The following is a 23660-nucleotide window of genomic DNA, read 5'->3' as shown; positions in this document are numbered from 1 at the left end:
TAAAAAGCTGATACCCAAGGTCCTTATTTACCTTGCGGGTTCCCTTGTTCACTACAAAACTCCCTTTCACATAGCTAGCCTTTTTACTGGTAGCTGCTTGGACATATGGTCAGGCAACAATATCAAGGGTATGTTCGTGGATCTTCTCCTGGCGGTTGCCTTTCAGGTTATTACTGCCAATTAGTAACATTGACAGGGTTTCTTATATGGCATAGTGGAACTTGATTTGCCATAAACAGATTAAATACTTCACACTTCCTCATTAAACGAGGCCTTCAAGAGAGATTTGATCTGGCTTCCCTTGACTCCACATCGGGGTCTCCCTTTTTCTACAAATGTTGAAGTTACCAACCCTTCTTGAATTCAAATATTTCTTGCTTCTCTCTTAGCTTCTTATCTTATTTATCCTCCTATATAGTTCACTGTACACTTCTTGCTTTCACATTATTTTCATTTCCTTACCATCTATTACCTTCCATATATAGGCATATTTTATTTAGTTTCTCTTCTCCCTCCCCTTTTCTTTCCTCGCCAATGAAATTATAAAATGATATCTGTATTCTATTGCAACATTGTCTTTTTTCCCCATTGAGATGTGCTATATTCTATAACATTTATATTAATTTGTTGTATATATTTTACCTTTTCATCATTATGGTCATTGATTTCTTTAGGACATGTCTCAGTAATAATGCTTCGTCACATGTGTTGCCTTTCCTATTGATTATTTTTTAATAAAGCATTTTTAAACTTTAAAAAAAAAAATGTTTGGTTAACCAGTGGCTTAAGTAGACTGTCCCACTGCCCCAAACTATATGCTGTAGTAGGCAGAAGCAAAATAGGAATGACACAAATAGATAGAGAAGTGGCTCAAATACCCTATATGTACGTAGAGTATAAATATTTTAGAAAAAATCTAAAGGTTTTAGCAAACAACAGACCTAAAAAGACAGAATATCAAAATCAGAGAAGACTTTGAACACACTGTACAAGAACATCCCCCTCTCACATACCTTCACACCACACGCCCACAACCCACCAAAAGGGTATAGCAACAGTTTTGAAAGTGCCAGATGGTTAATGCACTTGCTAGATCCATAGGCAACATGCAGGCTGTGAACTTGAGATGCGGCAGGGTGGGAACAAAGTTTCATCCAAGCAGTGTTGATAAAATAAACATAACAAACTAGTGGCAAATGGCAACATATGATATTTAACGGTCTGACACCGCACAGCCCACCCGAGTAAGATAATATAGCCACATAAAAAAACGAAAGCATTATTTTTGCAGCAACAGAAATGTCCAGAGAGTTGTTAAATTATGCACTCTGTAAATCTAAGACATATAAAACAAAAAATAGCCACACCACAAAGCAAAAAACATGCCAGACTGAGAAGGCCCATATCTTCCCATCTTTATTTAAAAAAAAAAAAAAAAGGGGGGGGGGGGGGGAGGAATTCCTAAATGTGGAGACCTGGCATGTTTGAGATGCAGCATGATAATACGTTTCCAACCAGCTCACTTGTTTAGGTCGAGCCTAGCAGAATCGCGCATCCGCAGCCCGCTCTGCGAGACTGCTGTAGTAGAGTATGGGAGAGAAGCCGCGCCCACTCTCCTCCCATATTTTTAATTGACTTGTGTCATTGTCTTTCGTAAATGCTGCCTTCGGATTCATTCATAGGCTCAGGGGTGTGGAATTTAGTAAAATATCTACTTGTCAATGGGGCAGATTGCTTCATAAATCGATTTGTCCTGTAACAAAATCCACTTGTCCCTTTGGTGCCATGTAGTGTGGCGACAAATTATGGCAGCTATCTCATTATATACAAGAGCTTTGATGTAGTCTCTCTGAATATGAAAGAGCTCATACAAAGTAGTGTTTGTACACATGCAATCCACTTACTTTGCCACGTTTTCGCAGATCTACATTCTGGGGCTAAAGGTAGTGGTAAGCAATTGTTCCCAGGGTTAGAATGCCTTTTTGTGTCTGTGCAAACCTACTAACTTGCATGTTTTAAGGGTTTTCAACAACACTTCTCTAATCTTTTCCCATACTGAGAAATGTTGGAAATTTACTCCTGACAATGGCAGACGTAAACCTTCTTCCAGATTGGGGGGAAAAAAGTGGCTGGAGGGAAAATAATCGGGCCCCTAATTTGGTCTGGCATTGACTAACCTTTTGTGTTTAATAAATTCTCTCTGTATTGGCTGGCTTCACTGAGAGTGACAGCATTCTGCTCCTTCACAAGGAGCATATCGACACACAAAGTAGTTTTGTTCAGTGCAAGTAACTACTGTGGCGGTACGTGCTTTTTGAGACCATTTTCTTTTAATTTTGCCAATGTTTGTTATAATAGTGAGGGCCTGGCAGCTCCCAAACCAATAAGGTTTTCCAAAAACCATGTCAAAACAAGTCACACATTTGCAAAACTAAAAAGCGGACCACCAATTTCAGACCTTCTTGCTTTGCCAATGCTCGTTTATTTTTGTTACCTATATTCTTAATGAAACTGGTTACACCAATTTTAAATTATTAATATTTTTGGAAAATACTAATATGCATCAACAGGTCATTAAATGAAGCTGCAAAGAAATGGTACCTGAAATTTTACAGTAGTTTGGCAAAATGTTTTTTTTTTCCTGCTTTCATTTTTTATGAACATTTTATTTTGAAAGCAAAGAATCATCAATTTTGCTGTCAAGCTACTGCAAATATTTGCATCAAATCAGAGAACATTCTGGGAGCATTAAACACAGACTCATATTGCTAAACTTTGAAAACGGGTGTACACATTTTCATACTGGAACCACTGACAGTAGTGCAGTCAGAGCTTACAACATTTACTTAGAGAGCCTACGCTAATAATAAAGGCTTTCAATTAATGAACCATAAATACAAGTTTGAACAGCATTGACATAGGAACAAAAATATTACCTTAACTGCAGACACTGCTCTTCCCTGATCCATAGTGTAGTACTGCAAACTGGCAGGCTAGGGTTTGTGCTGCAGGGGGTTGGGCCTACTTGTCCCAAGGACAAAATACACATGAAAGCTTGTTGCCCTTGACCCCAAACCATATGTCCTGGGAGTCCGGCTATAGGAATTTCACATCCCTGCAAGCTTGTTAGTCCTTCCTTAGTACAGCCTTGTCTTCATTTGTAATCTCCCATGGCTGCGGACCCCTTCACTTTGGTTGTTACACGGGACCGGTTATTTAGTCTGTAAGCACTATTTAATTTATTGAGTTTCTCTTAATGTAGGCTGGAAATGCGCTGCTTCAGCTAGAACCGCTTGTGTTTTTTTAAGCAGCAGGGCCGGCCCGTGACACGGGCGCCCGCTTTCAATCACTTTAACCTGGCATTATCCCATGTACTACCACCAATGCCCCTACCACCAATCCCACCACCACCACCACCAATCCCACCACCACCAACACCAATCCCACCACCACCAACACCAATCCCACCACCACCAACACCAATCCCACCACCACAACACCAATCCCACCACCACAACACCAATCCCACCACCACAACACCAATCCCACCACCACAACACCAATCCCACCACCACAACACCAATCCCACCACCACAACACCAATCCCACCACCACAACAACACCAATCCCACCACCACAACAACACCAATCCCACCACCACAACACCAATCCCACCACCACCACCAATCCCACCACCAATACCAACATCAATCCCACCACCACCAATACCACCATTAATACCACCACCAATACTTCGCTGTCAAAGATCACCATTTAAGATCCCAGAACACTATTTCTCTTTTCTAAAGTCTCCCCGCAGTCAAAATATCCACCAAATTCACAATTAAAATAGCCTACTGTAAAAACCTAATCTGTTCACTAGGTTGTAGATAAGACTTTTAAAGGTTTAACGGGAAATCTGAAAGGTTCAACATTCGAATGGCCTGGTTTGCGCAGAGGACATGGATAAAATTCTCCTTTAAACAATCAGTCATCTAGACACACACGCAAGACATCGCACTCTGGATGTGTTTCCACAACTGAGGAGCATTTTGCAAACTCTTGAAAGTGATTTTAAAGGGCTGTGTTTGAATACTTGCCAACTACCAAAAAAGGCAAAGGTGTAGGAAATACCCCTTTTCTGCATGGCTACCCCGGATTTTCAACTTTTGCTGGACCCAAAATTCTTGATGGATTTAGAACTCGAAACTTTAGCCTGGCCAACTTGTAGTAAGTGCATGCACTTCTCCTTTAAACATGGTCAAATTGGCATATTCTTAACTGGCATATTTAACTTCTATGTAAGTCACCAGTATATGCTACAAAGTGTACCCAGGAGCTGTAAGCTAAATGTCCTTAGTGGACTGCAGCACCTATTACCACTAGTGTCTGTGTAAAGCAGGGATTGGGACTTTCCAGTGTAGCCTGACAGTAGCAGTGTGAACACTGCAATTTGACCCGTCAAAATAAACCCTTCGGGCATGTCAAAGCCTCCCTTTTAAATATTAGTAAGCAATGTATCCCGATTTGGCCTTGTCACCCACAAGGCATAGTGCATGTTAAAGACATGAAGAAATGTAATGTTAACATGTTATTACAGTACCAGCACCTAAAAGGTATTCTCCACTGTGGCCAGCCTCACTGACCAATGTAGAAAAGAAGAGCACGGATTTTAAATCGCAGTACTGTATCTCGAGAACGGGACTAGCTAGAATAATAATGGACTATTTAAAAGTTATTAAAATAGAAATCAAATTCAGTAGTGAAGTTGGATGTTTAATAAAGTAAAATAACTTTTAGAAAGTCACCTTTTCCCTACCTGAAGTTCCTAGAGGCCAGATGTGCATTTGCCATCCCACTTCTGCCAGCCAGTAATAAGCATCTGAATAGATGTGAAGTGCCTCCCAGGAGCAAACAATAGGATGACCTAAACGGGCAGAGATGACTCCTCTGAACCTGCCAGAATATGCAGGGTGGGTCTGTGAGCATCCTTTTTGACATTCCAGTATCAAATCCAGCTTGAATGTCAAATCTTGCTTTACAGTTCTGCTGGTTTTACATACAACACTGAGGGCACACTTGAAAAAGGAAACAGGATGCCCAAGCAATTCTTGTGTAGCCTCTGTATGGTTGCTGGAGGACCTGCTTTGTACCACCAGACTTGTGTATCTGGATTTGTGGGTACAGCGACTGCCCCAAACTGGATTTTAGTTTTAGATGTGGGAGGACACAAGGATTACCCAAGAACATTCCCCATATACACCCAATTCTGTCAGAGCCCAAGATAGTGTGGAAGAAGACTATCGCCATCTTTAAAATTGACAAAGTGCGTAGCCTAAGCCCTGGGAACTTTTAGTTGGTTAGGGTGTGCGCCAGAGTGATTTCCACAGACTAGCTTGTGCCAGGCATACATGTGTTATCTCCACACACCCACTTCAGAACAATCCTGGGCTTAAAGCTCAGAAGAGAGCTGAATCTGTTGTGTTCTATCAGGGAAAGAGATCTGAATGACTGGACCTGCTCTCTTGTACCCAGGACAAAGAACTCGACTCCAAGGATCATAAGGCTGACCTCTTGTTAAAAGCTACACAACAAGCCAAGAAAGGCCCTTTCCTGCAACTACGTAGCTGATGAGTGGCAACTGGACGTGGCCCTGCTGTAGCCTCGGTCTGATACCCTGTGAGTCTCTAAGTGCTTCCCCTGAGGTCCTGGCGGCTTTAGAAGTGTACTCCTGTGGTGGATTAGGACTTAAAGGGTGAAATTCAGAAGGTAAAATCATTGACCAGGACAAACTGGTTTGTGTTATTCGACCAGCACTCCATCACAGTCAGCACCTAGGTCAAGGTCTATGGCGGTCACTGCCTATCATTGGCACTCTAGCTTTGTGTCGCTATTGCTACTTAAAATAAATTTTATCTCCAGGATTTGAATGTCTGTTATTTTGTTTACTGAATTTTACTCTATTTTTCCAATACGGTTTCAGATTTTTATTCTTTTGCATTTCGACTTTATTACTATTTTGAAACTGCATAAATACTTTACACAATTGTCCCAAGTTAAGCCCGCATGCTCTATGCCATGGCTATCAGGGGGTTGAGCATCTGTTAATATTGTGACTTTGAGGTTTCACTCAAAGTTTGGGATTACTCCTTGAGGTTTGTAGCCATCCAGCCTAAACAACAATTCAATTTCTTACAATAGGTATATTAGATTCCTCTGAAGCATCGGAATATGAAAGAAAAGCATACTTTTTGTCGCTAAGCTGTCACCAAGGACGTCATGTAAACTGCCATTTGCTGTACTGCATAATAAAACATCAACTCTATCTACACTTATACTAACACAGGTTGCTAACATCAGTGTCTCACTGCCTACTTATAGCATCAACGATTTGGCTTTTGAGTTAAATGACATTGCTTCCCATCCTCCACAATGCATGTGGAGTTTTGGACTCTACTCACCTGTCATCTGGCAATCAGACTGTGTCGACTATTTAAGATTATGAGAAAAGTGCCAAGGATTGTGGACTTAACAGTCCTCATTAGGTCTGTGTCTCTTAATTTCTTTAGTTTGTTATCTCCAGGAAATGTATGTGTGTATTTGATTATGTAGTTGTATATCAGAATGCCAATAGGACTAGTTCAGAAGTTACAGTGGACTGTCAATATTTTACAATTTATTGCTAAGGCACTTGGGTAGGCATGGACTGGACACTGAAGACCTGAATTAATCATTTAATGTGACGATTCTGAAGTCAATGTCAAGCAAAGCCAGTGTTCTCAACAACGACAGAAGTGCTGATGAGTATTGGACTGCGGAGTATTGGACTGCGAAGGCCCAAACTCTGGTAAAGTCTTGTTCTAAAGATACTAGAGTTAGGAAAAAGCAAATGTTTATGGTTGAATTTTTGATATACCGGCTAACAGCTCTATTCTATTTATTTGCTGGATGTCATAATAAAAAGTGGCTTACCTCCGCCCCCACAGATGACTAAAATTGTTTTGATGTTTAAGTCTCTTGGGATAGTTACCCTGAGGCAAGCATACTGAAACTGTGATTAACAATGCCTTTTCCAAGAAGGCCTACTTATAAGCTCCCAACCCTCCCGCTTACCTTTACTTTTCCATCACAGTGAACTGAAGCCACAGAAGTGGAGACTTTCACCAACTTTGTGGCAGACAGATGGATCTTGAAGTGACGGAAGAAATGTGAATACAAACAGTTCAAGAACAATTGCACCTCCTCCTCTGTGACCTCATCCCGATTCTTATGAATATCGTCCCACAAGGCTCGAGCATCTTCTGGATGTATGGCATAGGAAATGTCAAGGCTTTGCGGATGGATAGGCACAGAAAACAAGAGTTCCGTTGGGGCGAGATGACTGTGCACGTCATAGCCTGTCCACATGGCAGCCATCCACGAGAGGTCCCGCGAGCTGATGGCCAAGTCACTAATGCAGCAGTCAAAGGTCTTCTGGAACCAGTTACCAACTAAAGCAGTGAAAGTCTCAGTGCCGTTCACCAAAAATAAAGGAAGGCATGTAAACGTTTCTGGTAAAAAGTCCAACACTTCTTCATCCCCAAAAGTACAGCAGAACCAGCCTGTCCATACCACTTTATCTTCCGAGTTTGAAGCTGCAAACGGTGGTTTTGACATTAGCTTTAAAAAAAAGTATAAGAATGCACAAGTTAATGAACGCTGAAAATAGAATGCAATAAACCTAGTGTCCTTCCAACATTCGTTTCCCCCATACCCCAGGAATTCAAATGTTTGCAGAGTATGAACAACTCGCTTCAAATCGAGATCAAACACGTTGCTAAGGACAGGAAGGTACCTACAGAAGCTGGCAACCTAATAGGAGCCCACTAGGAATCTATGATATAAAGCAGAACATCAGACAAAGCCAAGATGCAGGCACCATCGTAGCTAGAGGTCAGTTCTAGGACAAGATATCAGACTCTGAAACACTCTCAACCCACTGACAGGATAACCAACTTGTTCTTCAAAACAATCCCCACAACTGAATAGCACCTCCTGAATTATATATTTACCATAGGCTACAGTAACTGGCAAGGAAACATTTAAAGACCCATAGGTTGCATTACTCAGACATCAAAGGCCACAATCATAGTTAGGACTCCCTTCTGTATCTTATTACTCCCCCTTTTAACAAGTTTCTAAACATAAAAAAAATAATTATATATATATATATATATATATAACCTACTGGCGGTCGCCAGTAGGTAGTTATAGTTAGGACCACGTTTCCATAGGAAAACCTCAACATTCTATTTTGAATAACTTTGGCGCCGGTCGACGAATCCTCGCGAATTTCTCAAAATAGGTGGGGCGCTACGCTCCGCTCCTACCCTGAAAGTCTCGGGGGGATCCGTCAAGCGGGGGCTGAGATAAAAGGGGGGTTCCAAAACGCGTTTTTCCCATGCATTTTTCCATAGGACCTTTAGAACGAGCTACAGCCCGAACGGCTGAACAGAATTACTCAAAATTTGGCAGAGAGGTAGTCCCTAGGTCAAGGAAGTGCCTTTTGTAGGTTTGGTGTAAATCTGTTCAGTAGATTCTGAGAAAATAGCCTTTAAATCAATATATATATCTGAGCCCGCTTACGGTACGCTTACCGTACGCTTACGGTAAGCGTACGGTGGCGTGCGCGAGCGCGATTCTGATTGGCTCTTAGATCTTAGTAAACATTCGAATCGGCCGAAACCAGGAAGCGGCGGCCGCCATTTTGTGTATTTCACTCTGAAAAAAAAGAGTGAAAACAAGGAAAGGGGGCAATGAGGAGAGTTACAGACCCCCTTACATTTGTGAGGGGGTCAAAGAAGGACTGTAAAGTACAAAGAAAACATTTATTGATTTTAAAAAAAATCACGGGGTACGCGTACGGTAAGCTTACGGTAAGCATACGGTAGAAAAAAAAAAAAAAAAAATATGAAAATCAGATTTAAGTGTTTAGATATTAGGGGGCTCTAAAAAGAGCCGTTGTGTTTATGAAATGATTTTTTAGTGGTACCTACAAGTAAGTACCGATGCAGAGTCTAAGGTTCAAGAGGAAGACTCTGTTCCCTTCATCATTGAAGTGCACACCATCTCCTCTATAAATGTCTTGCATGTCATAACGCAAGTTGTTGTGGTAAATGGCACCCATACCATAGTCACGGAGGAAAGCAGAAACAGATTTGTTGACGTGCTTTCTTGCTTTGTCATCGCACCGCGTGCCCACCGTGCGTGCACGGCACTAACTGCGTAAAGTGGGCGCGCGGTGCGCGAAGCGCACCGCGTGCTCACTGTGCGCGCACGGTGCGCGAAGCGCACCGTGCGCGCACGGAACGAACTGCGTTAAGTGGGCGCGCACGCCACGAATGGCGTAAAGTAACTTAGCATTTAAAAAACCGTACAAATTCACTGAAAAAAACCATAGGTTTCACACACGTTATAGTTAGGAATTAGCATTTAAAAAACCTTGCAAATTCACTGAAAAAACCATAGGTTTCACACATGTTATAGTTAGCGGAAATTTTACTGATAAAAAACCAATGAAATTCCCCCGTTATAGTTAGTGCAGGCAACTATAACTCACGCGACCGCAATCTTCTGCTGATGACATATGTGTCTTTATGAAAAAAAAATATTTGTAATATATGTATAGCTAAAAATGTATGGAAGAAGACATGGGCAAATAAGTGTCTAAATACAGTATTAGCATCAGCAGAGGATTGCGGTCGCGTGAGTTATAGTTGCCTGCACTAACTATAACGGGGGAATTTCATTGGTTTTTTATCAGTAAAATTTCCGCTAACTATAACATGTGTGAAACCTATGGTTTTTTCAGTGAATATATATATATATATACACACACACATACACACACACACACACACACACATTTTCGCACGGTATCAAGACATTTTTACATTTGTCATATCAACTTTCATATATACAGTCTCTGAACTTCCGATACATCCTTATTTCTATTTCGCATTATTTTCCTTTGAGTTTTCGTTACGAAACGTATACATTACATGCTGTTCGTGTGGTTCTAAACAAGGATTCATGATGCCACTATCTCACCCACAGGTACCCAGAAACTCTTCATCTTACTGAAACCATTGCTTGTAACTCAGTCGTGTTGGAGTGTGATCGTTACTCAGGACAGAGTCGTTCCTCAACCGAATGGATTAACTAACACTACTCAAGTGGCTGCAAGACACAACATTTGGCAATATACAAAGCAAAGATATCAGCAGCATCACCAAAGCCAGACAGAGCTCTTTCTTTAATTATTGTATCAACGTTCATGAGTCGAATCCATTGAAAAAAGGTTTCATATTTACAAGAGCAAATACAATTATTTTAGAAGGGGTTGGAGCACAGGAAGGCAGCTAGAAATTAATAGGATATAAGCTACCAGGCATGGAGATGCGGGATTTTATTTAAAGGGTTGGTTTGGGAGGACTAAAATTAAAACTGAGGAACAGAAGGAAGTTTAATGTCTAAACTGCAGAAACCTCTGATTCAATCTGCAAAAAGATGCAATGGGCGAGCATCATGTGCCTTGGAAGCAGTTAATAGTTAACACATGACCTCAGCACCTTACCCCTGTGGAAAGGAAACACTTGCTCTATAGCATCAGTATCTACTACCACAAGGACCTGCAGCAACTCATGACACTATCCGATCACCTTTCAGTTCAAAGGGGTTTGTGTGTTCAACCTGGACTGCTTTAAAGGAATTTGTAGAGACAGACACCTGGTGTTTAGAGCCAGGAAACAGTTAATGATTACCTCCCATTTTCCCTTTTCAGGTAAGCTCTCCATTTTCTAAACAGACATACCCCACACTAGAAAGACTAAATACATACATTTCAATCTCAGCCATGTGTCCTTATACAGCCCCTCACCAAAGCAATTCTCCCACTCATGCCACTCTCAACACTACGCTCTAACACACTTAACACTAAAATGCATCCAGACAGACAGCAGATAAAGAGGACCGGATTAACTACAAGAATCTGAAAACCCTCCTCCTCTCCGAAAAATCACCATATTTCCCCCAATTTTTTGATGAAATAATCCCAGATGGATATACAATATTCTACACAGCTCACGTTGTGGCCCAGATATGATTCACCAAAGCAATTAGACTTGTATTACAATCATCAAAAACCCACAACCAGCATCAAAACTATATACATCAACCTACAACTTCAACCTTCACACTCCATCTTAAACGTTTTATAGAAGCTACAGGGTTGTGGAATTTAATAAAATATCTACTTGTGCATGGGGCAGGTTGCTTTATATAGCTACTTGTCCTGTAACAAAATCTACTTGTCCCTTTGGTACCATGTAGTGTGATGACACATTATGGCAGCAATCTCATTATATAAGAGCTAGGATACAGTCATTATATAAGAGCTCCGATATATGCCAGGGCTCATACCATAGTAGCGTTTGAATACTTGCAATCTCCTTATGTTGCCACGTTTACACAGATCTACATACTTGGGCTGAAGGTAGAGGTAAGCAATAGTTCCAGGGTTAGAATGCCCTTTTGAGTGTGAGCAAACCTACTGACTTTCATGTTTTAAGGGTTTTCCACAACACTTCTATAATCTTTTCCCATACGGAGAAATGTTGGAAATTTACTCCCGACAATGGCAGTCGTAAACCTTCTTCCAGAGTCGGGAAAAAAGTGGTTGGAGGGAAAGTGAACTTGCAAACACTCAGATTTTCGCATGAACAAATCTACACATGCATATTTGCTCATGCTAAAATGCAATTCACAAATATTTTCATGGGGTACTATTTCTTGTCCTACTTCTGTAAATTCTTGGGAGTTCATGAAAGCCATATAGCGTATAGTTTCTTACCTGTCGGTGTAGTTTTGCAGCTTGAAGACTTTCAGGATTCACTATGCTGTGCATTATTCCGCCATCTAGTGGTTGGGTCCGGAATTGTATTTTTTTTTTTCGTGGCCCAGGTGGGCGTCGACATACCACCTTTGGTCGAGGAAAAGTAGGTCGCACACCGCTCGTCACACCAGCAAGTTGCCCCAAAGGACTGTGGGAAATGTAGTGGCGACGGCGGGTATGCCTATGCCACAGAATGTAAATAGAACAGTATGTGTATGCGTTAGCCATCCCTGGACACGTGTTTCGAGGTAGTTGCCTCTCGTCAGCAGGGAGCAGGTCAATGTAAAGGGGTGCCGCGTGGACTGCCAAATGTAATTAAAAGCAGGTCAAGTACCTCTCCTGGCGCGCAGGTGCAGACTCAAGGCTCGTCAGCCCGTTAGCTTAAGGAAGCCGTTTAAATTGAGGAAAAGTAGGTCGCACACCGCTCGTCACACCAGCAAGTTGCCCCAAAGGACTGTGGGAAATGTAGTGGCGACGGCGGGTACGCCTATGCCACAGAATGTAAATAGAACAGTATGTGTATGCGTTAGCCATCCCTGGACACGTGTTTCGAGGTAGTTGCCTCTCGTCAGCAGGGAGCAGGTCAATGTAAAGGGGTGCCGCGTGGACTGCCAAATGTAATTAAAAGCAGGTCAAGTACCTCTCCTGGCGCGCAGGTGCAGACTCAAGGCTCGTCAGCCCGTTAGCTTAAGGAAGCCGTTTAAATTGAGGAAAAGTAGGTCGCACACCGCCCGTCACACCAGCAAGTTGCCCCAAAGGACTGTGGGAAATGTAGTGGCGACGGCGGGTACGCCTATGCCACAGAATGTAAATAGAACAGTATGTGTATGCGTTAGCCATCCCTGGACACGTGTTTCGAGGTTCCCACAGTCCTTTGGGGCAACTTGCTGGTGTGACGAGCGGTGTGCGACCTACTTTTCCTCAATTTAAACGGCTTCCTTAAGCCAACGGGCTGACGAGCCTCGAGTCTGCACCTGCGCGCCAGGAGAGGTACTTGACCTGCTTTTAATTACATTTGGCAGTCCACGCGGCACCCCTTTACACTGACCTGCTCCCTGCTGACGAGAGGCAACTACCTCGAAACACGTGTCCAGGGATGGCTAACGCATACACATACTGTTCTATTTACATTTTGTGGCATAGGCGTACCCGCCGTCGCCACTACATTTCCCACAGTCCTTTGGGGCAACTTGCTGGTGTGACGAGCAGTGTGCGACCTACTTTTCCTCAATACCACCTTTGGTCGCCATCTTCGGATTTTTTTTTTCTCGTACTACTTTTTCTCATCTAACCTTGTAAAGTCTTTTTCACCTTCTGCCCCCCTTTATCCTCCGGTCATCTTTCTGGCGGAGGAGGGTGGGTTCGCTAGTGAAAGTCTTCAAGCTGCAAAACTACACCGACAGGTAAGAAACTATACTTTTTGCAGCGTGAATCTTTCTGGATTCACTATGCTGTGCATAGACTTTGTAGCGGTTTGTCCTTATAGTGGTGGTTGGGTGGAAGATGAGCACTGGTTACTGAAAATGTGTTGCAAGACCTTCTGTCCCACTTGCGCTGCTTTGTTCATTTGGATATCCACACAGTAGTGCTTAGTGAACGTGTGCACTTAAGACCATGTAGCCGCTTAGCAAATGTCTTGAATTGGTGTGTTGGCTAGAAACGCAATTGTTGCTCCTTTCTTCCTTGTTGAGTGAGCATGAGCTGCTCCTTGTAGTGGTCGAGCTGCCCGTTTGTGGCAGAGCAGTATGGTTTGTGCAATCCATCGTGCAATGGTATTTTTGGTAACTGGTCGTCCCAAAAAACTGCTGGCAAAGGATACAAAGAATTGCTTTGTTTTCCTGCACTCTTTTGTCCTTTCCATATAGTGCATCACTGCCCTTCTGGCGTCCAGTGTGTGTAAGGCCCGCTCTGTGCTTGTGGAAGGTTTTTGGAAAAAACTCAGTATTTGAATTGTCTGATTGATGTGGAACTTAGACACCACCTTTGGCATGAAATGCGGGTCCATTCCCATGACAATCCTATCACTGTGTATTTGCAGGTAGGGTTCTTGGAGTGTTAGCGCTTGCAATTCACTTATTCTTCGCAGTGATGTGATAGCTATTAGGAAGGCTGTCTTTAGCGCGAGCATATGCAGTGTAGCTTTGTGAATAGGCTCAAATGGTGCCTTCATCAGTTGTGTTAGCACTACATTGAGGTTCCATGCTGGTGCTGGCATTCTGCTTGAAGGTGAAATCTTTTTTGCACCTTCCAGGAATCTTTTTACCCCCTGTGAGGTGAAGAAACTCTTCCCTGTTTCTCCTCTTATGTACGCCACAATTACCGCTAAGTGGACCCGTAGGAATGTGTAGCTTAGTTTATTCTGCAGTAGATGCATTAAGTATCTTAGTACTGTTGATTCCTTAGTAATCCTCGTTTGCAGTTTCTCCCTAATGCACCATTCGGTGAATCTTTTCCACTTTGCTACGTAGCACTTTCTTGTGGTCGGTCTCCTTGCCTCTCTGAGTACCGCCATCGTGCTTGCCGGTAGTTTGGGGTGTGCAAAATCTAGGTCCTCGGGAGCCATGCAGCTAGGCTGAGGCTTTCTGTTTGTTATACTCTTCCGTTTTGCATCGTTAGCAGGTCCTTCCTGGCGGGGAACCTGTGTGCATGCGTTTGTGACATCTCCATGATTTGTGAGAACCAGGTTTGTCTGGCCCACTGGGGTGCTATCAGGATAAGCGTCATGTTGCTGAACCTGCACTTGTTCAGTACCCTGTGTAGTAGCGGTATCGGCGGAAAAGCATAGGCAAATGTCCCTGGCCAGCTTATCCATAGCGCATTCCCCAGGGACTGTTTGCACGGTACTCTGGATGCAAAGTTTTGGCATTTTGCATTTTGGTGTGTTGCAAATAGGTCTATTTGTGGAATACCTGCTGGATTTCTTGTTGGTTGATCTCCCATTCGTGGGATGCCGACGTCTGTGTGCTGAGCCAATCTGCTTCTACATTGTCCTTCCCTGCTAGATGTATTGCCAACAGGTCTATTTCCCTGGGTATTGCCCATCTCCATATTTCCTGCGCTAGCAAGGAGAGTGTCGCAGATTGTGTCCCTCCTTGCCTGTTGATGTAGAACATGGTAGTTGTATTGTCTGTTTGTATCAGTACTCTGTGTCCGTACAGCAGTTTCTGAAAGGCTTTTAAGGCTAGGAACACGGTCTTAAGTTCTAGGTAGTTGATGTGCTTTATTGCATCCTGATGTCCCCACAACCCCCTTACTTTGAGGTTGTTTGTGTGCGCTCCCCACCCCTTCTGGGAGGCGCCTGTTGTAATGGTTACTGTTGGAGTTGGTTGTGAGAATGATCTCCCCTGTGCTAAGTTCTTCTGGTTCCACCACGCTATTTCTTGCTGTGTTGTCTGCGTGACAACCACTAGATCCTCCCAACTCCCTGTCGCTTGTGACCATTGCTGCTGGATCCATTCTTGGAATGGTCTCATGTGTAGGCGAATATTTGGTACCAAATGTATGCACGATGTCATCATCCCCATCAGTTTGCTCACTGTCAGAGCTTGCCCCTTGCGGTAATGACGCGTCTCTTTGCATATTGCCAGAGTTCTCTTTGCACATGGAATCACCGTGCTCTGTATGGTGTTGATCTCTGCTCCGAAGAATATCTTCAGTTGTTCTGGTTCTATTGACGTTTTCTCCCAATGGATCGAAAACCCCAGTTGGGCAAGCGTCTGTATCACTAGCTCTATGTGCCTTTTGCACTTGTGGTATGAGCTTGCTTTTACCAGCCAGTCGTCGAGGTATGGGTATACATGTATCCCCTTCCTCCTTAAGTGTGCTGCTACTGCTGCCAGACATTTTGTGAAAACCCTTGGTGCTGAATTTAGTCCGAAAGCCAGTACTGTGAACTGGTAGGGAGTTTTGTGGATTATAAACCTGAGGAGGGGTTTGTGTTTGCTGTGGATGGGTATGTGCAAGTAGGCGTCCATTAAGTCGATAGTTGCCATGTAATCTCCCTTTTGTAGTCAAGGTATGACCTCTTGGAGCGAGGTCATCTTGAACCTTTGAGTCTTTATGAACCGGTTTAAGAATCTAAGGTTTAGAATTGGACGTAATGTTCCGCCTACCTTTGGTATGAGGAAGTAGGTGGAGTATACCCCCTTGTTCCGTTGTTTTTGTGATATCATTTCTATGGCTTTTTTCTTTAGCAGTTCTCTTGCTTCCTGCATCAAGTGTGTCCGCTCTTTTGTTGAGCGCACTCGGACCCTTGGCCTTCTGTTTGGCGGGGGCCTTTCCAGGTCTATACAGTGCCCGTACTGTATGAGGTTCAATATCCATTTGTCTGATGTCATTTCCCTCCACTCCTGGAGGAAGTGTCTTAATCTGCCTCCTACTGGTGTTGCGTGTTGGAGGAACTGTTGAAGCTTTTGATTTTTTGCTGGTCTTTGCCTTGACTCTTTCTGCACTCCCTGAGGTCTATTCCGGGTGTGCGTTGGTTTTGCTGGTGAGTCACTTTGCTGCGGGAGGCTGACTCCCCCTCTGGCCGTTACCCCTTCCTCGGCCACGCCCTCGAAAGGATTGTACTCTGGGCTGGTACTGCCAGTTCTGCTGTTGCTGCCCCTGGTTACCTCCTTGATAACCTTGCAGGGAGGTTTGGTGTGTTGCCACAGGTTGATGATTCTCTGCCTGTTGGCCTCCTGGAAGGTGTTCCTCTTCTCATACCTCGGAACTGCAGTGCCCCCATGGACCTTGCGGTTTAGTTATCTTTTTTCAGCTCGTTCAAGTGGTCATCAACGGGTGCTCCGAACAGTTGTTCCCAATTGAAGGGTGTGTTGAGGAGGTTTTGGACTTCATTTTTGAAACCCGAAATCCTTAGCCAGGCATGCCTCCTTTCTGTGATCCCCAGCATCATCTGCCTGCTAGATGTCTCTGCTGCATCTAGGGCAGACTTTAAACATGTATTAGCCATGTTCTTCCCCTCTTCTACCAGGTGGCTTGCCCTTTTCTGGTATTGCTCTGGTACGTGCTTGTGGAGTTCTCCCACTTCTTCCCAGTGCTGGTATGCGTGTCTGTTGAGGAGTGCATTGGAATTGGCGATGCGCCATTGTATAGCTGCACTCCTTTCCATCTTCCTACCTATCAGGTCCATCCTCTTGCTTTCTTTGTATGGTAGTGTGCCTGAGTTTGTGGGTATATTTGCTCTTTTCCGAGCCGTGGATGTGATGATCGAGTCGGCTGGTACTGACCCTCTGATGTACATGGGGTCTTTTGATGAATGTTTATATTTTTCTCTGCTCGTGGAGTCACTGCTCTACACATGGCAGGCTCCTAGAATGCCTTCTACCCCTGGTCCAGAACACTTGGGAGTATGGGCAGGAACTGGCTTCTAGTCTGGGATGACAACAAGGTCTCCAAGAGGAAGCAAGACTGGGGTTTTTCTCCTTCTAGCTGCACTCCGTAAGTGTCTGCAGCCCTTTTGATGACTTGGTTGTAGATCCCTGTCGTCCGGCGGCGAAGGCCTCGACGGATATGATTCTACACCCTCTTCCGGGGATTCGACGTCGAGATCTTGCCACGGCAAGTCCTGAGCCTCCGAGGACGTCGAGTCTTGGTAAGTTTGCTAGTCTTCCTCCCATTCGGCGCCCCCGTAGTACAGGTCTTCTTCCTGTTCCTCTCCAGGTTCAGGTGTGTTCAGCGGTTGGAAATCCTCGACGCACCCTTCTGTTTCGGCCGTGGCTCGACGGTATGCTGTAGAATTTCATCTTTTCGTCGAAGTCTTTCTTGCATTGCAAGAGGTTTGCCATTTCGGCCTCGAGCCTTTTCCTTTTCTTTTCCATCTCGGCCGCGTGAATGGCTTCGAGGGTCTCTGCTTTCCTTTTCGCGGTTGTCGACGCCAAAGTCAAAACCGTTTTCAGGCCTTCGCCTTTCGACGTCGAGGCCTCTCTTTCGTGGCTGCTCTTTGGCGCCTTTCCCTGGTCTTGAGATTTCGCCGTCTGGGGGTCCTTCTCAGAGGATCCAACGGTCTGCTTGTCCCTGGATACAGTAGTCGACGTCAAGTGCTTCGACGGTCCAGCTTCTTTCGAGGACTTTGGCGCGCTTTTGCGAGTATCAGTGGAGTGTTTAGGGTTCGACGACTCTTACCTCCTTCGACGTTTTCTTTTCGACCTCGACGACCAACACATCCTCTGGTCCCTCTGCTATGTTGTCTTTCTCTCCCCTGGAGAGTCCCAAATCTCGGAGCGATGGGGGCGTCCCTGGCCTCTGCATGCTGTAGTTTGCTCTTCTCTGTCTCTCCCTTACTCTGAGGGTCTTCGGGGTGAACGCTGCACAGGCGTTGCAGTCCTCGCTTCGATGGTCCAGCGGCAAGCATTGATTGCAGACCGGGTGTTGGTCCTTTTGAGCGTACTTGTGGTGGCAGTTTGCGCAGTTTTGTCCATCACCACACCCAGGGAGCCCCCCTGTATGCGCATTCTCCTTTGAAACTTCGAATTATATGATGTTCTCTCTTCTGTCGTCGACCTTCTTCCTTACTTTATCTCCAGTGTCTTCCCCGGTGATATATTCTAAAATGTTCTTCTATTTTCTTCGATTCTTCTGTCCAAAGTTCTTGGAGCTCCTTCACTGTTGATCCAGACCCAACAGCGGAAAAAAGAATCTGAAGATGGCGACCAAAGGTGGGAGCTTCCGGAGGAAGCGCGTTGACGTCACTAAGGACACCAAATGGTGGTGTGTCTACGCCCACCCGGGCCACGAAAAAAAAAAAAGAAGAAATACTACAATTCCGGACCCAACCACTAGATGGCGGAATAATGCACAGCATAGTGAATCCAGAAAGATTCACGCTGCGAAACTGCACTAACTGCAAGGACATACCATGGGTTGACTTTTGAGACTTTCTTTAATAATTGGGCCCCTAATTTGGTCTGGTGTTGACCGTGACCTTTTGTGTTTATTAAAATTCTGTCTGTCTCTCTCTCTGTAGCAGCTGACGTCACTGAGTGACAGCGTTCTGTTCTTTCACTAGTAGAATATCAGCACACAAAGTAGTTTTGATCAGTGCCATTAACTACTGCGGCAATGTGTGGTTTTTGAGACCCATTTTGTTGTTGTTGCTTTTGCCAATGTTTGTTAACATGGTGAGGGCCCAGCAGGTTCCCACACCAATAAGGTTTGACAAAAACCATGCCAAAACAAGTCACACATTGACAAAAATAAAAAGCTGACCACCAATTTCAGACCCACTGGCTTTGCCAATACGTGTTTGTTTTTGTTTCCCATAATCTTATTGAAACTGGTTACACGGACTTTCCATTAGGAATATTTTGGGGAAATACTAGCATGCATCAACACATGTTACTAAATGATGCTGCAAAGAAATGGTACCTGAAAATTTACAGTAGTTTACTAAGTGGTTTTTTTTTCCTGCTTTCATTTTTTTATGAACACTTTATTTTGAAAGCAGAGAATCATCAATCTTGCTTTCAAGCATCTGCAAATATTTGCACCACATCAGAGAGCAATATACATAGCCTCATGTTGCTAAACTCTGAAAATGTGTGCACACATTTTTATACTGGAACCACTGTCAGTAGTGCAGTCAGAGCTTACAACATTTTCTTAGAGCGCTCACCCTAATAAAGGCTTTCAATTAATGAACCATAAATACAAGTTTGAACAGCATTAACATATGGACAAAAATATTACCTTAACTGCAGACAGTGCCCTTCCCTGATCCATCATGTGGGACTATAAACTGGTAGACAAAGGGTTTGTGATTTAGGGGGTTGGGCCTACTTGTCCCAAGGACAAAATACACATGAAAACGTGTTGCCCTTGACCCCAAACAATATGTCCTGGGCTTTGGGCTATAGGAATTCTACATCCCTGAAGGTATCAGGTTTTAACCAGTACTCAAGATGAATGCTATCATTTTGTAGTTCTCCCTCAGCCTCCCTCTCAATGTTGGCAATGCACTGCAGATGGGACTGCACGGTCCTTGACATATGGGTTCCCGAGAAGACTCCCTGCCAAACAAGATATGTACATTGGGAAACTGAACTGCCAATCACATTTGCCTGTAATGCACTGAACTGTCACCATTTGGCTGACATGTGCCCCTATCGCTCACTGCACCAGAATACTAATGGGTTTTCATGTTTATTTTGTCCTTAAGACACGTATGCCCAAACCACTGCAGCACAAAACCTTTGGCTGCCAGATTACAGTACCACATTATGGATCAGAGAAGGGCACTGTCTCCAGGTAAGGTAATATTTGTGTCCATATGTTAATGCTGTTCGAACTTGTATTTATGGTCCATTAATACAAAGCCTTTATTATTAGGAGGAGTACTCTAAGTAAATGTTATAAGTTCAGACTGCACTAGTGACAGTGGTTCCGGTATAAAAATGTGTACACGTTTGCAAAGGTTAACAATAAGAGGCTATGTATAATGGTTACGGGATGCTCTCTGATTAGATGCAAATATATGCAAAAACTTGAAAGCAAGATTGATACTTAGCTTTTTTTTTAAATGAACTTTTTGAAAGCAACTAGGATTTTTTTTTTGCTAAACTAGTGTGAAATTGTATTTGTGCGCGAAGGTAGGTTTGGGTGCAACCATGCCTATGTCGGTTAACTCAAGACTACAGTGGTCTATGGTGTAGTGGTTGGTGGGCGCAGGCAGTAATTCACATGTGTTCCACAGGGTGATTGGGTTTGAGGTTTAGAATTCATGTCAGTTTACATGCTACAGTTGGCTGTAAAGACAAAATGCAGAAGAGTGTGTTGTGCTGCATGGTGATGGTAGTACAGTCTGATACGGTGTGGGTGTAGGTTTGAATATCAGATCAGGCTTTAAAAAGTCAAGACCCTGATAAGTATGGACTTGGACAAAGCACTTAGCGGCTTATGAAAAGGCAATAAATTACAAATGTTAAGGAGGTACAACAGAAAGAGCTGAGAGATGAAAGGAGATGGTGCTACCTGGATTTCAACTATGAGGTGTTCAGTTGAGGTTCATTAGGCATGATTAAACTAAATTGACTGGTGTCTGCTAAGAAACTCAAGAATTTAATACCAGAGAAAAAACTAACATTCAGACTAAAGGGACCATTTAAGTCATGCAGGACCAAGCAAATGATTAGATGGGAAATAGACAGTAGGCACATTCAAATGGTGTTTAGCATGTAGTGCAAAAGATGAAATGCAAAAATGTAGACTTTGTATCATAGTATGCCAGAGAAGAAAATGATAAAGTTGAAAAAAAAAAAGAAAAAACAGTAAATTGGGCCTATACTAATCTCAAGTATATGCAGGCAAGGAGCGTTACATCAAACAATCCATTGTTATTATCTTCACGTAATGCAGTAGTGCTCTTAATAGCAGTTGACACCCAAAGCTGCTATATTTTTTTAAATCAGTACTCCGCTTTACCTGGATTAGAATAGCACCCGGGTCACGTTCTCTGCCTTTGAGACCCAAGAGGGTAGACACAGCCACTTTCACAACGAGATCCAAGCCCATCTGCACAGCCATTCCTTTCTGCTTTTCTGCTGCAATGAAGACAGAAAGCTGCCGGGAATAGTCCTTGAGACGTGCATGAGAGAAACAGTACATTGGAGTCACACTATACAACTTCCACTGTTTCCGCAGGAGTGGTGCTATTTTTTGTGGATCAGGGCTTTCCTGGGTGGGAAGAAAAGAAAACAATACGTTTTGACTTCAGCAGCAAGAGTACATTTAATATAGGTTAATAAAGCAACCTGTAGCAGAAATCCGGTACATGTTTTACTTCTCATTTTCTCCCTCTAGAAAAGTGGCTAATATTGGAAGGGTACTTCACAGTCAGTCTTCTATTTGTCCTAGCTGAGTAAACAAATCTTAATTTATTTACCACAACAATCCAGTTTTTGATGGCAACGCAGGCCACGGGTCAGAGCTTCTCATAAGAGAATGTCGATCAGTGCAGAAAGGATGCATAAATAACTAACAATACAATCACTGACAAAGCCAACAGTTTTAGGTCATATAGCAAAAACAAAGTTTAGGAATTGAGAGCAATGGTGAGCGCAAAGAAAGCAGCAATACAAAAACACACAAAAATCACTCACTATGGCTGAAGCTGCAAGTAGGATGGTGTGGATGAAAAGAGATTTGGTAACTGCATGTTACTCCAAAAGCGGACCGTTACTTAGGTCTTCATAAAGGAGCCACTAGAAAGCAGCAGGTCAAGGACACCAATGTTTCAAACAGGGCTTCGCAGGTCCTCCAAAGTTTCATTTGACTTGAGCAGTGCACTCCATGCACGGAATGAGGGGGGGGGGGGGGGAGGGAGACAGAGGGAGAGAGAGAGATTGCTCTCAAAACGGGCAAGACTTAAGTGCTGCTTCTGTAGGTTTAATGTTTGGCAGTCATTAATAAATCCATAGTAAAGTGGACATTAAAGTGCCAATGTGCAAAGTTTCTTGGACAGCTACAGCCCACTTCCATCAAGGATTCGGTCAATTGCATAAAACTGGAATGAATACTTGGGGCTCAATTTACACAGTGACATCTAGAGATTAGGCAACAAATGCGTGAGAGACTAAAAGGGAGAGGCCAATAAACGCACAGAAACAGGACACGAGTGAAAACAAGGAAGTTGAAGATAGAAACTGGTGAAGCCGATCACAACAGTATGCGCAGCAGCAGCACAAATTCAAAAATTGCACACAAGTAATTCAGAGGAATAGTTGGAAGGCTACGTACACTTGGCAGTCAAGAGCCAACAAAGACAACAGGGTAGAAGGTTACACTGGAGTGTATCAGGTGGGGGCATCAGTGCCACCTCCATGGAGCTGGAGGGCATGCAGCCTAGTGGCTTTCAACACCAAGAACCTCCGAATAAATTGCTGCGCAAAAGATTTCTATAAAGTGTTGGTTGGCTGGATGCAACGGCTCTCTTTGCATTTTCTGAAATGGCCTATTAACTGTAAATAAAGAATTCTCAGGATAATTAAGGAAACAAGCATTGACAAAGCCAAAATGTATTGCCTATTTGAGATTTATTGGCTTTGCTAATGTTTTTAGCAATGTTGCAAACGGCTGAAAGCAATGTAAGAAAGCTGTATGACACAGCCAGCGTTGTCCACGTTATATCGCTTTTTCCCCCGTTATGCTGAGTTGAAGCTAGCGCTACTGTATAATATGGCTAAAAAAAATAATACAAAAAAAATAATGGACAAAGCTCATAGATCTCGCATAGCCGAGACTTATTGGGTTTGCCAATGCTCTTTACGGATGTATGTATTTATATAGTATTTACAACGGCTGAAGTGTTGATGTTATTGACTACCCTTGCCATGGTGTTAGTGTGTACAGATTTAGAAGCATTTTAGGACCATTTACGCTAATGTAACATAAGTTGTAGGTAGACGGAAAATTCCAACAGGTTACAGCTTTTATTACATGGATGCTTTAGACTGTGTGTTACTTTGGGTGCAATGCTTACAAAAGAACCAAAAAAGTACTCCTGACTGATTGTTTAGTAGTAAAATATAGCAATAATATGTGTTCAATGGGTTGCCTAGAGCTTTTGGCACCTGTGGCACTGCACCTTCTGTACCATTCAAATCATGACCCTAGTGCCAGCAAGCTAATTGCACTTCCGACTGTTTGTTTAGTAGTAACATATAGCAATAGTCGGTATCCATTGTGTTTCCTAGACCGTTTGGCCCCTGTGCCATTGTACCATTCCTAGGGT

At 43.4% G+C, this 23660-nt stretch overlaps 1 protein-coding gene across 1 annotated transcript in view; it reads right to left on the bottom strand.

The window, feature by feature from the left end:
- The window catches only part of CENPL (centromere protein L), a 107828-nt gene that overhangs the window by 11488 nt on the left and 72680 nt on the right, over nucleotides 1–23660 (bottom strand). The window contains exons 3-4 of the mRNA XM_085601587.1: nucleotides 21353–21604; nucleotides 7114–7659 (exon numbers count right to left, since the gene is read on the bottom strand). Of these exons, the coding sequence (XP_085457713.1) occupies nucleotides 7114–7659; nucleotides 21353–21604 (798 nt within the window). The remainder of the gene's footprint in view (nucleotides 1–7113; nucleotides 7660–21352; nucleotides 21605–23660) is intronic.

The sequence above is a fragment of the Triturus cristatus genome, chromosome 4_2 (assembly GCF_964204655.1).
Source record: "Triturus cristatus chromosome 4_2, aTriCri1.1, whole genome shotgun sequence".
NCBI classification, from domain to species: domain Eukaryota; kingdom Metazoa; phylum Chordata; class Amphibia; order Caudata; family Salamandridae; genus Triturus; species Triturus cristatus.
This window is presented reverse-complemented; position numbering and strand designations above follow the sequence as displayed.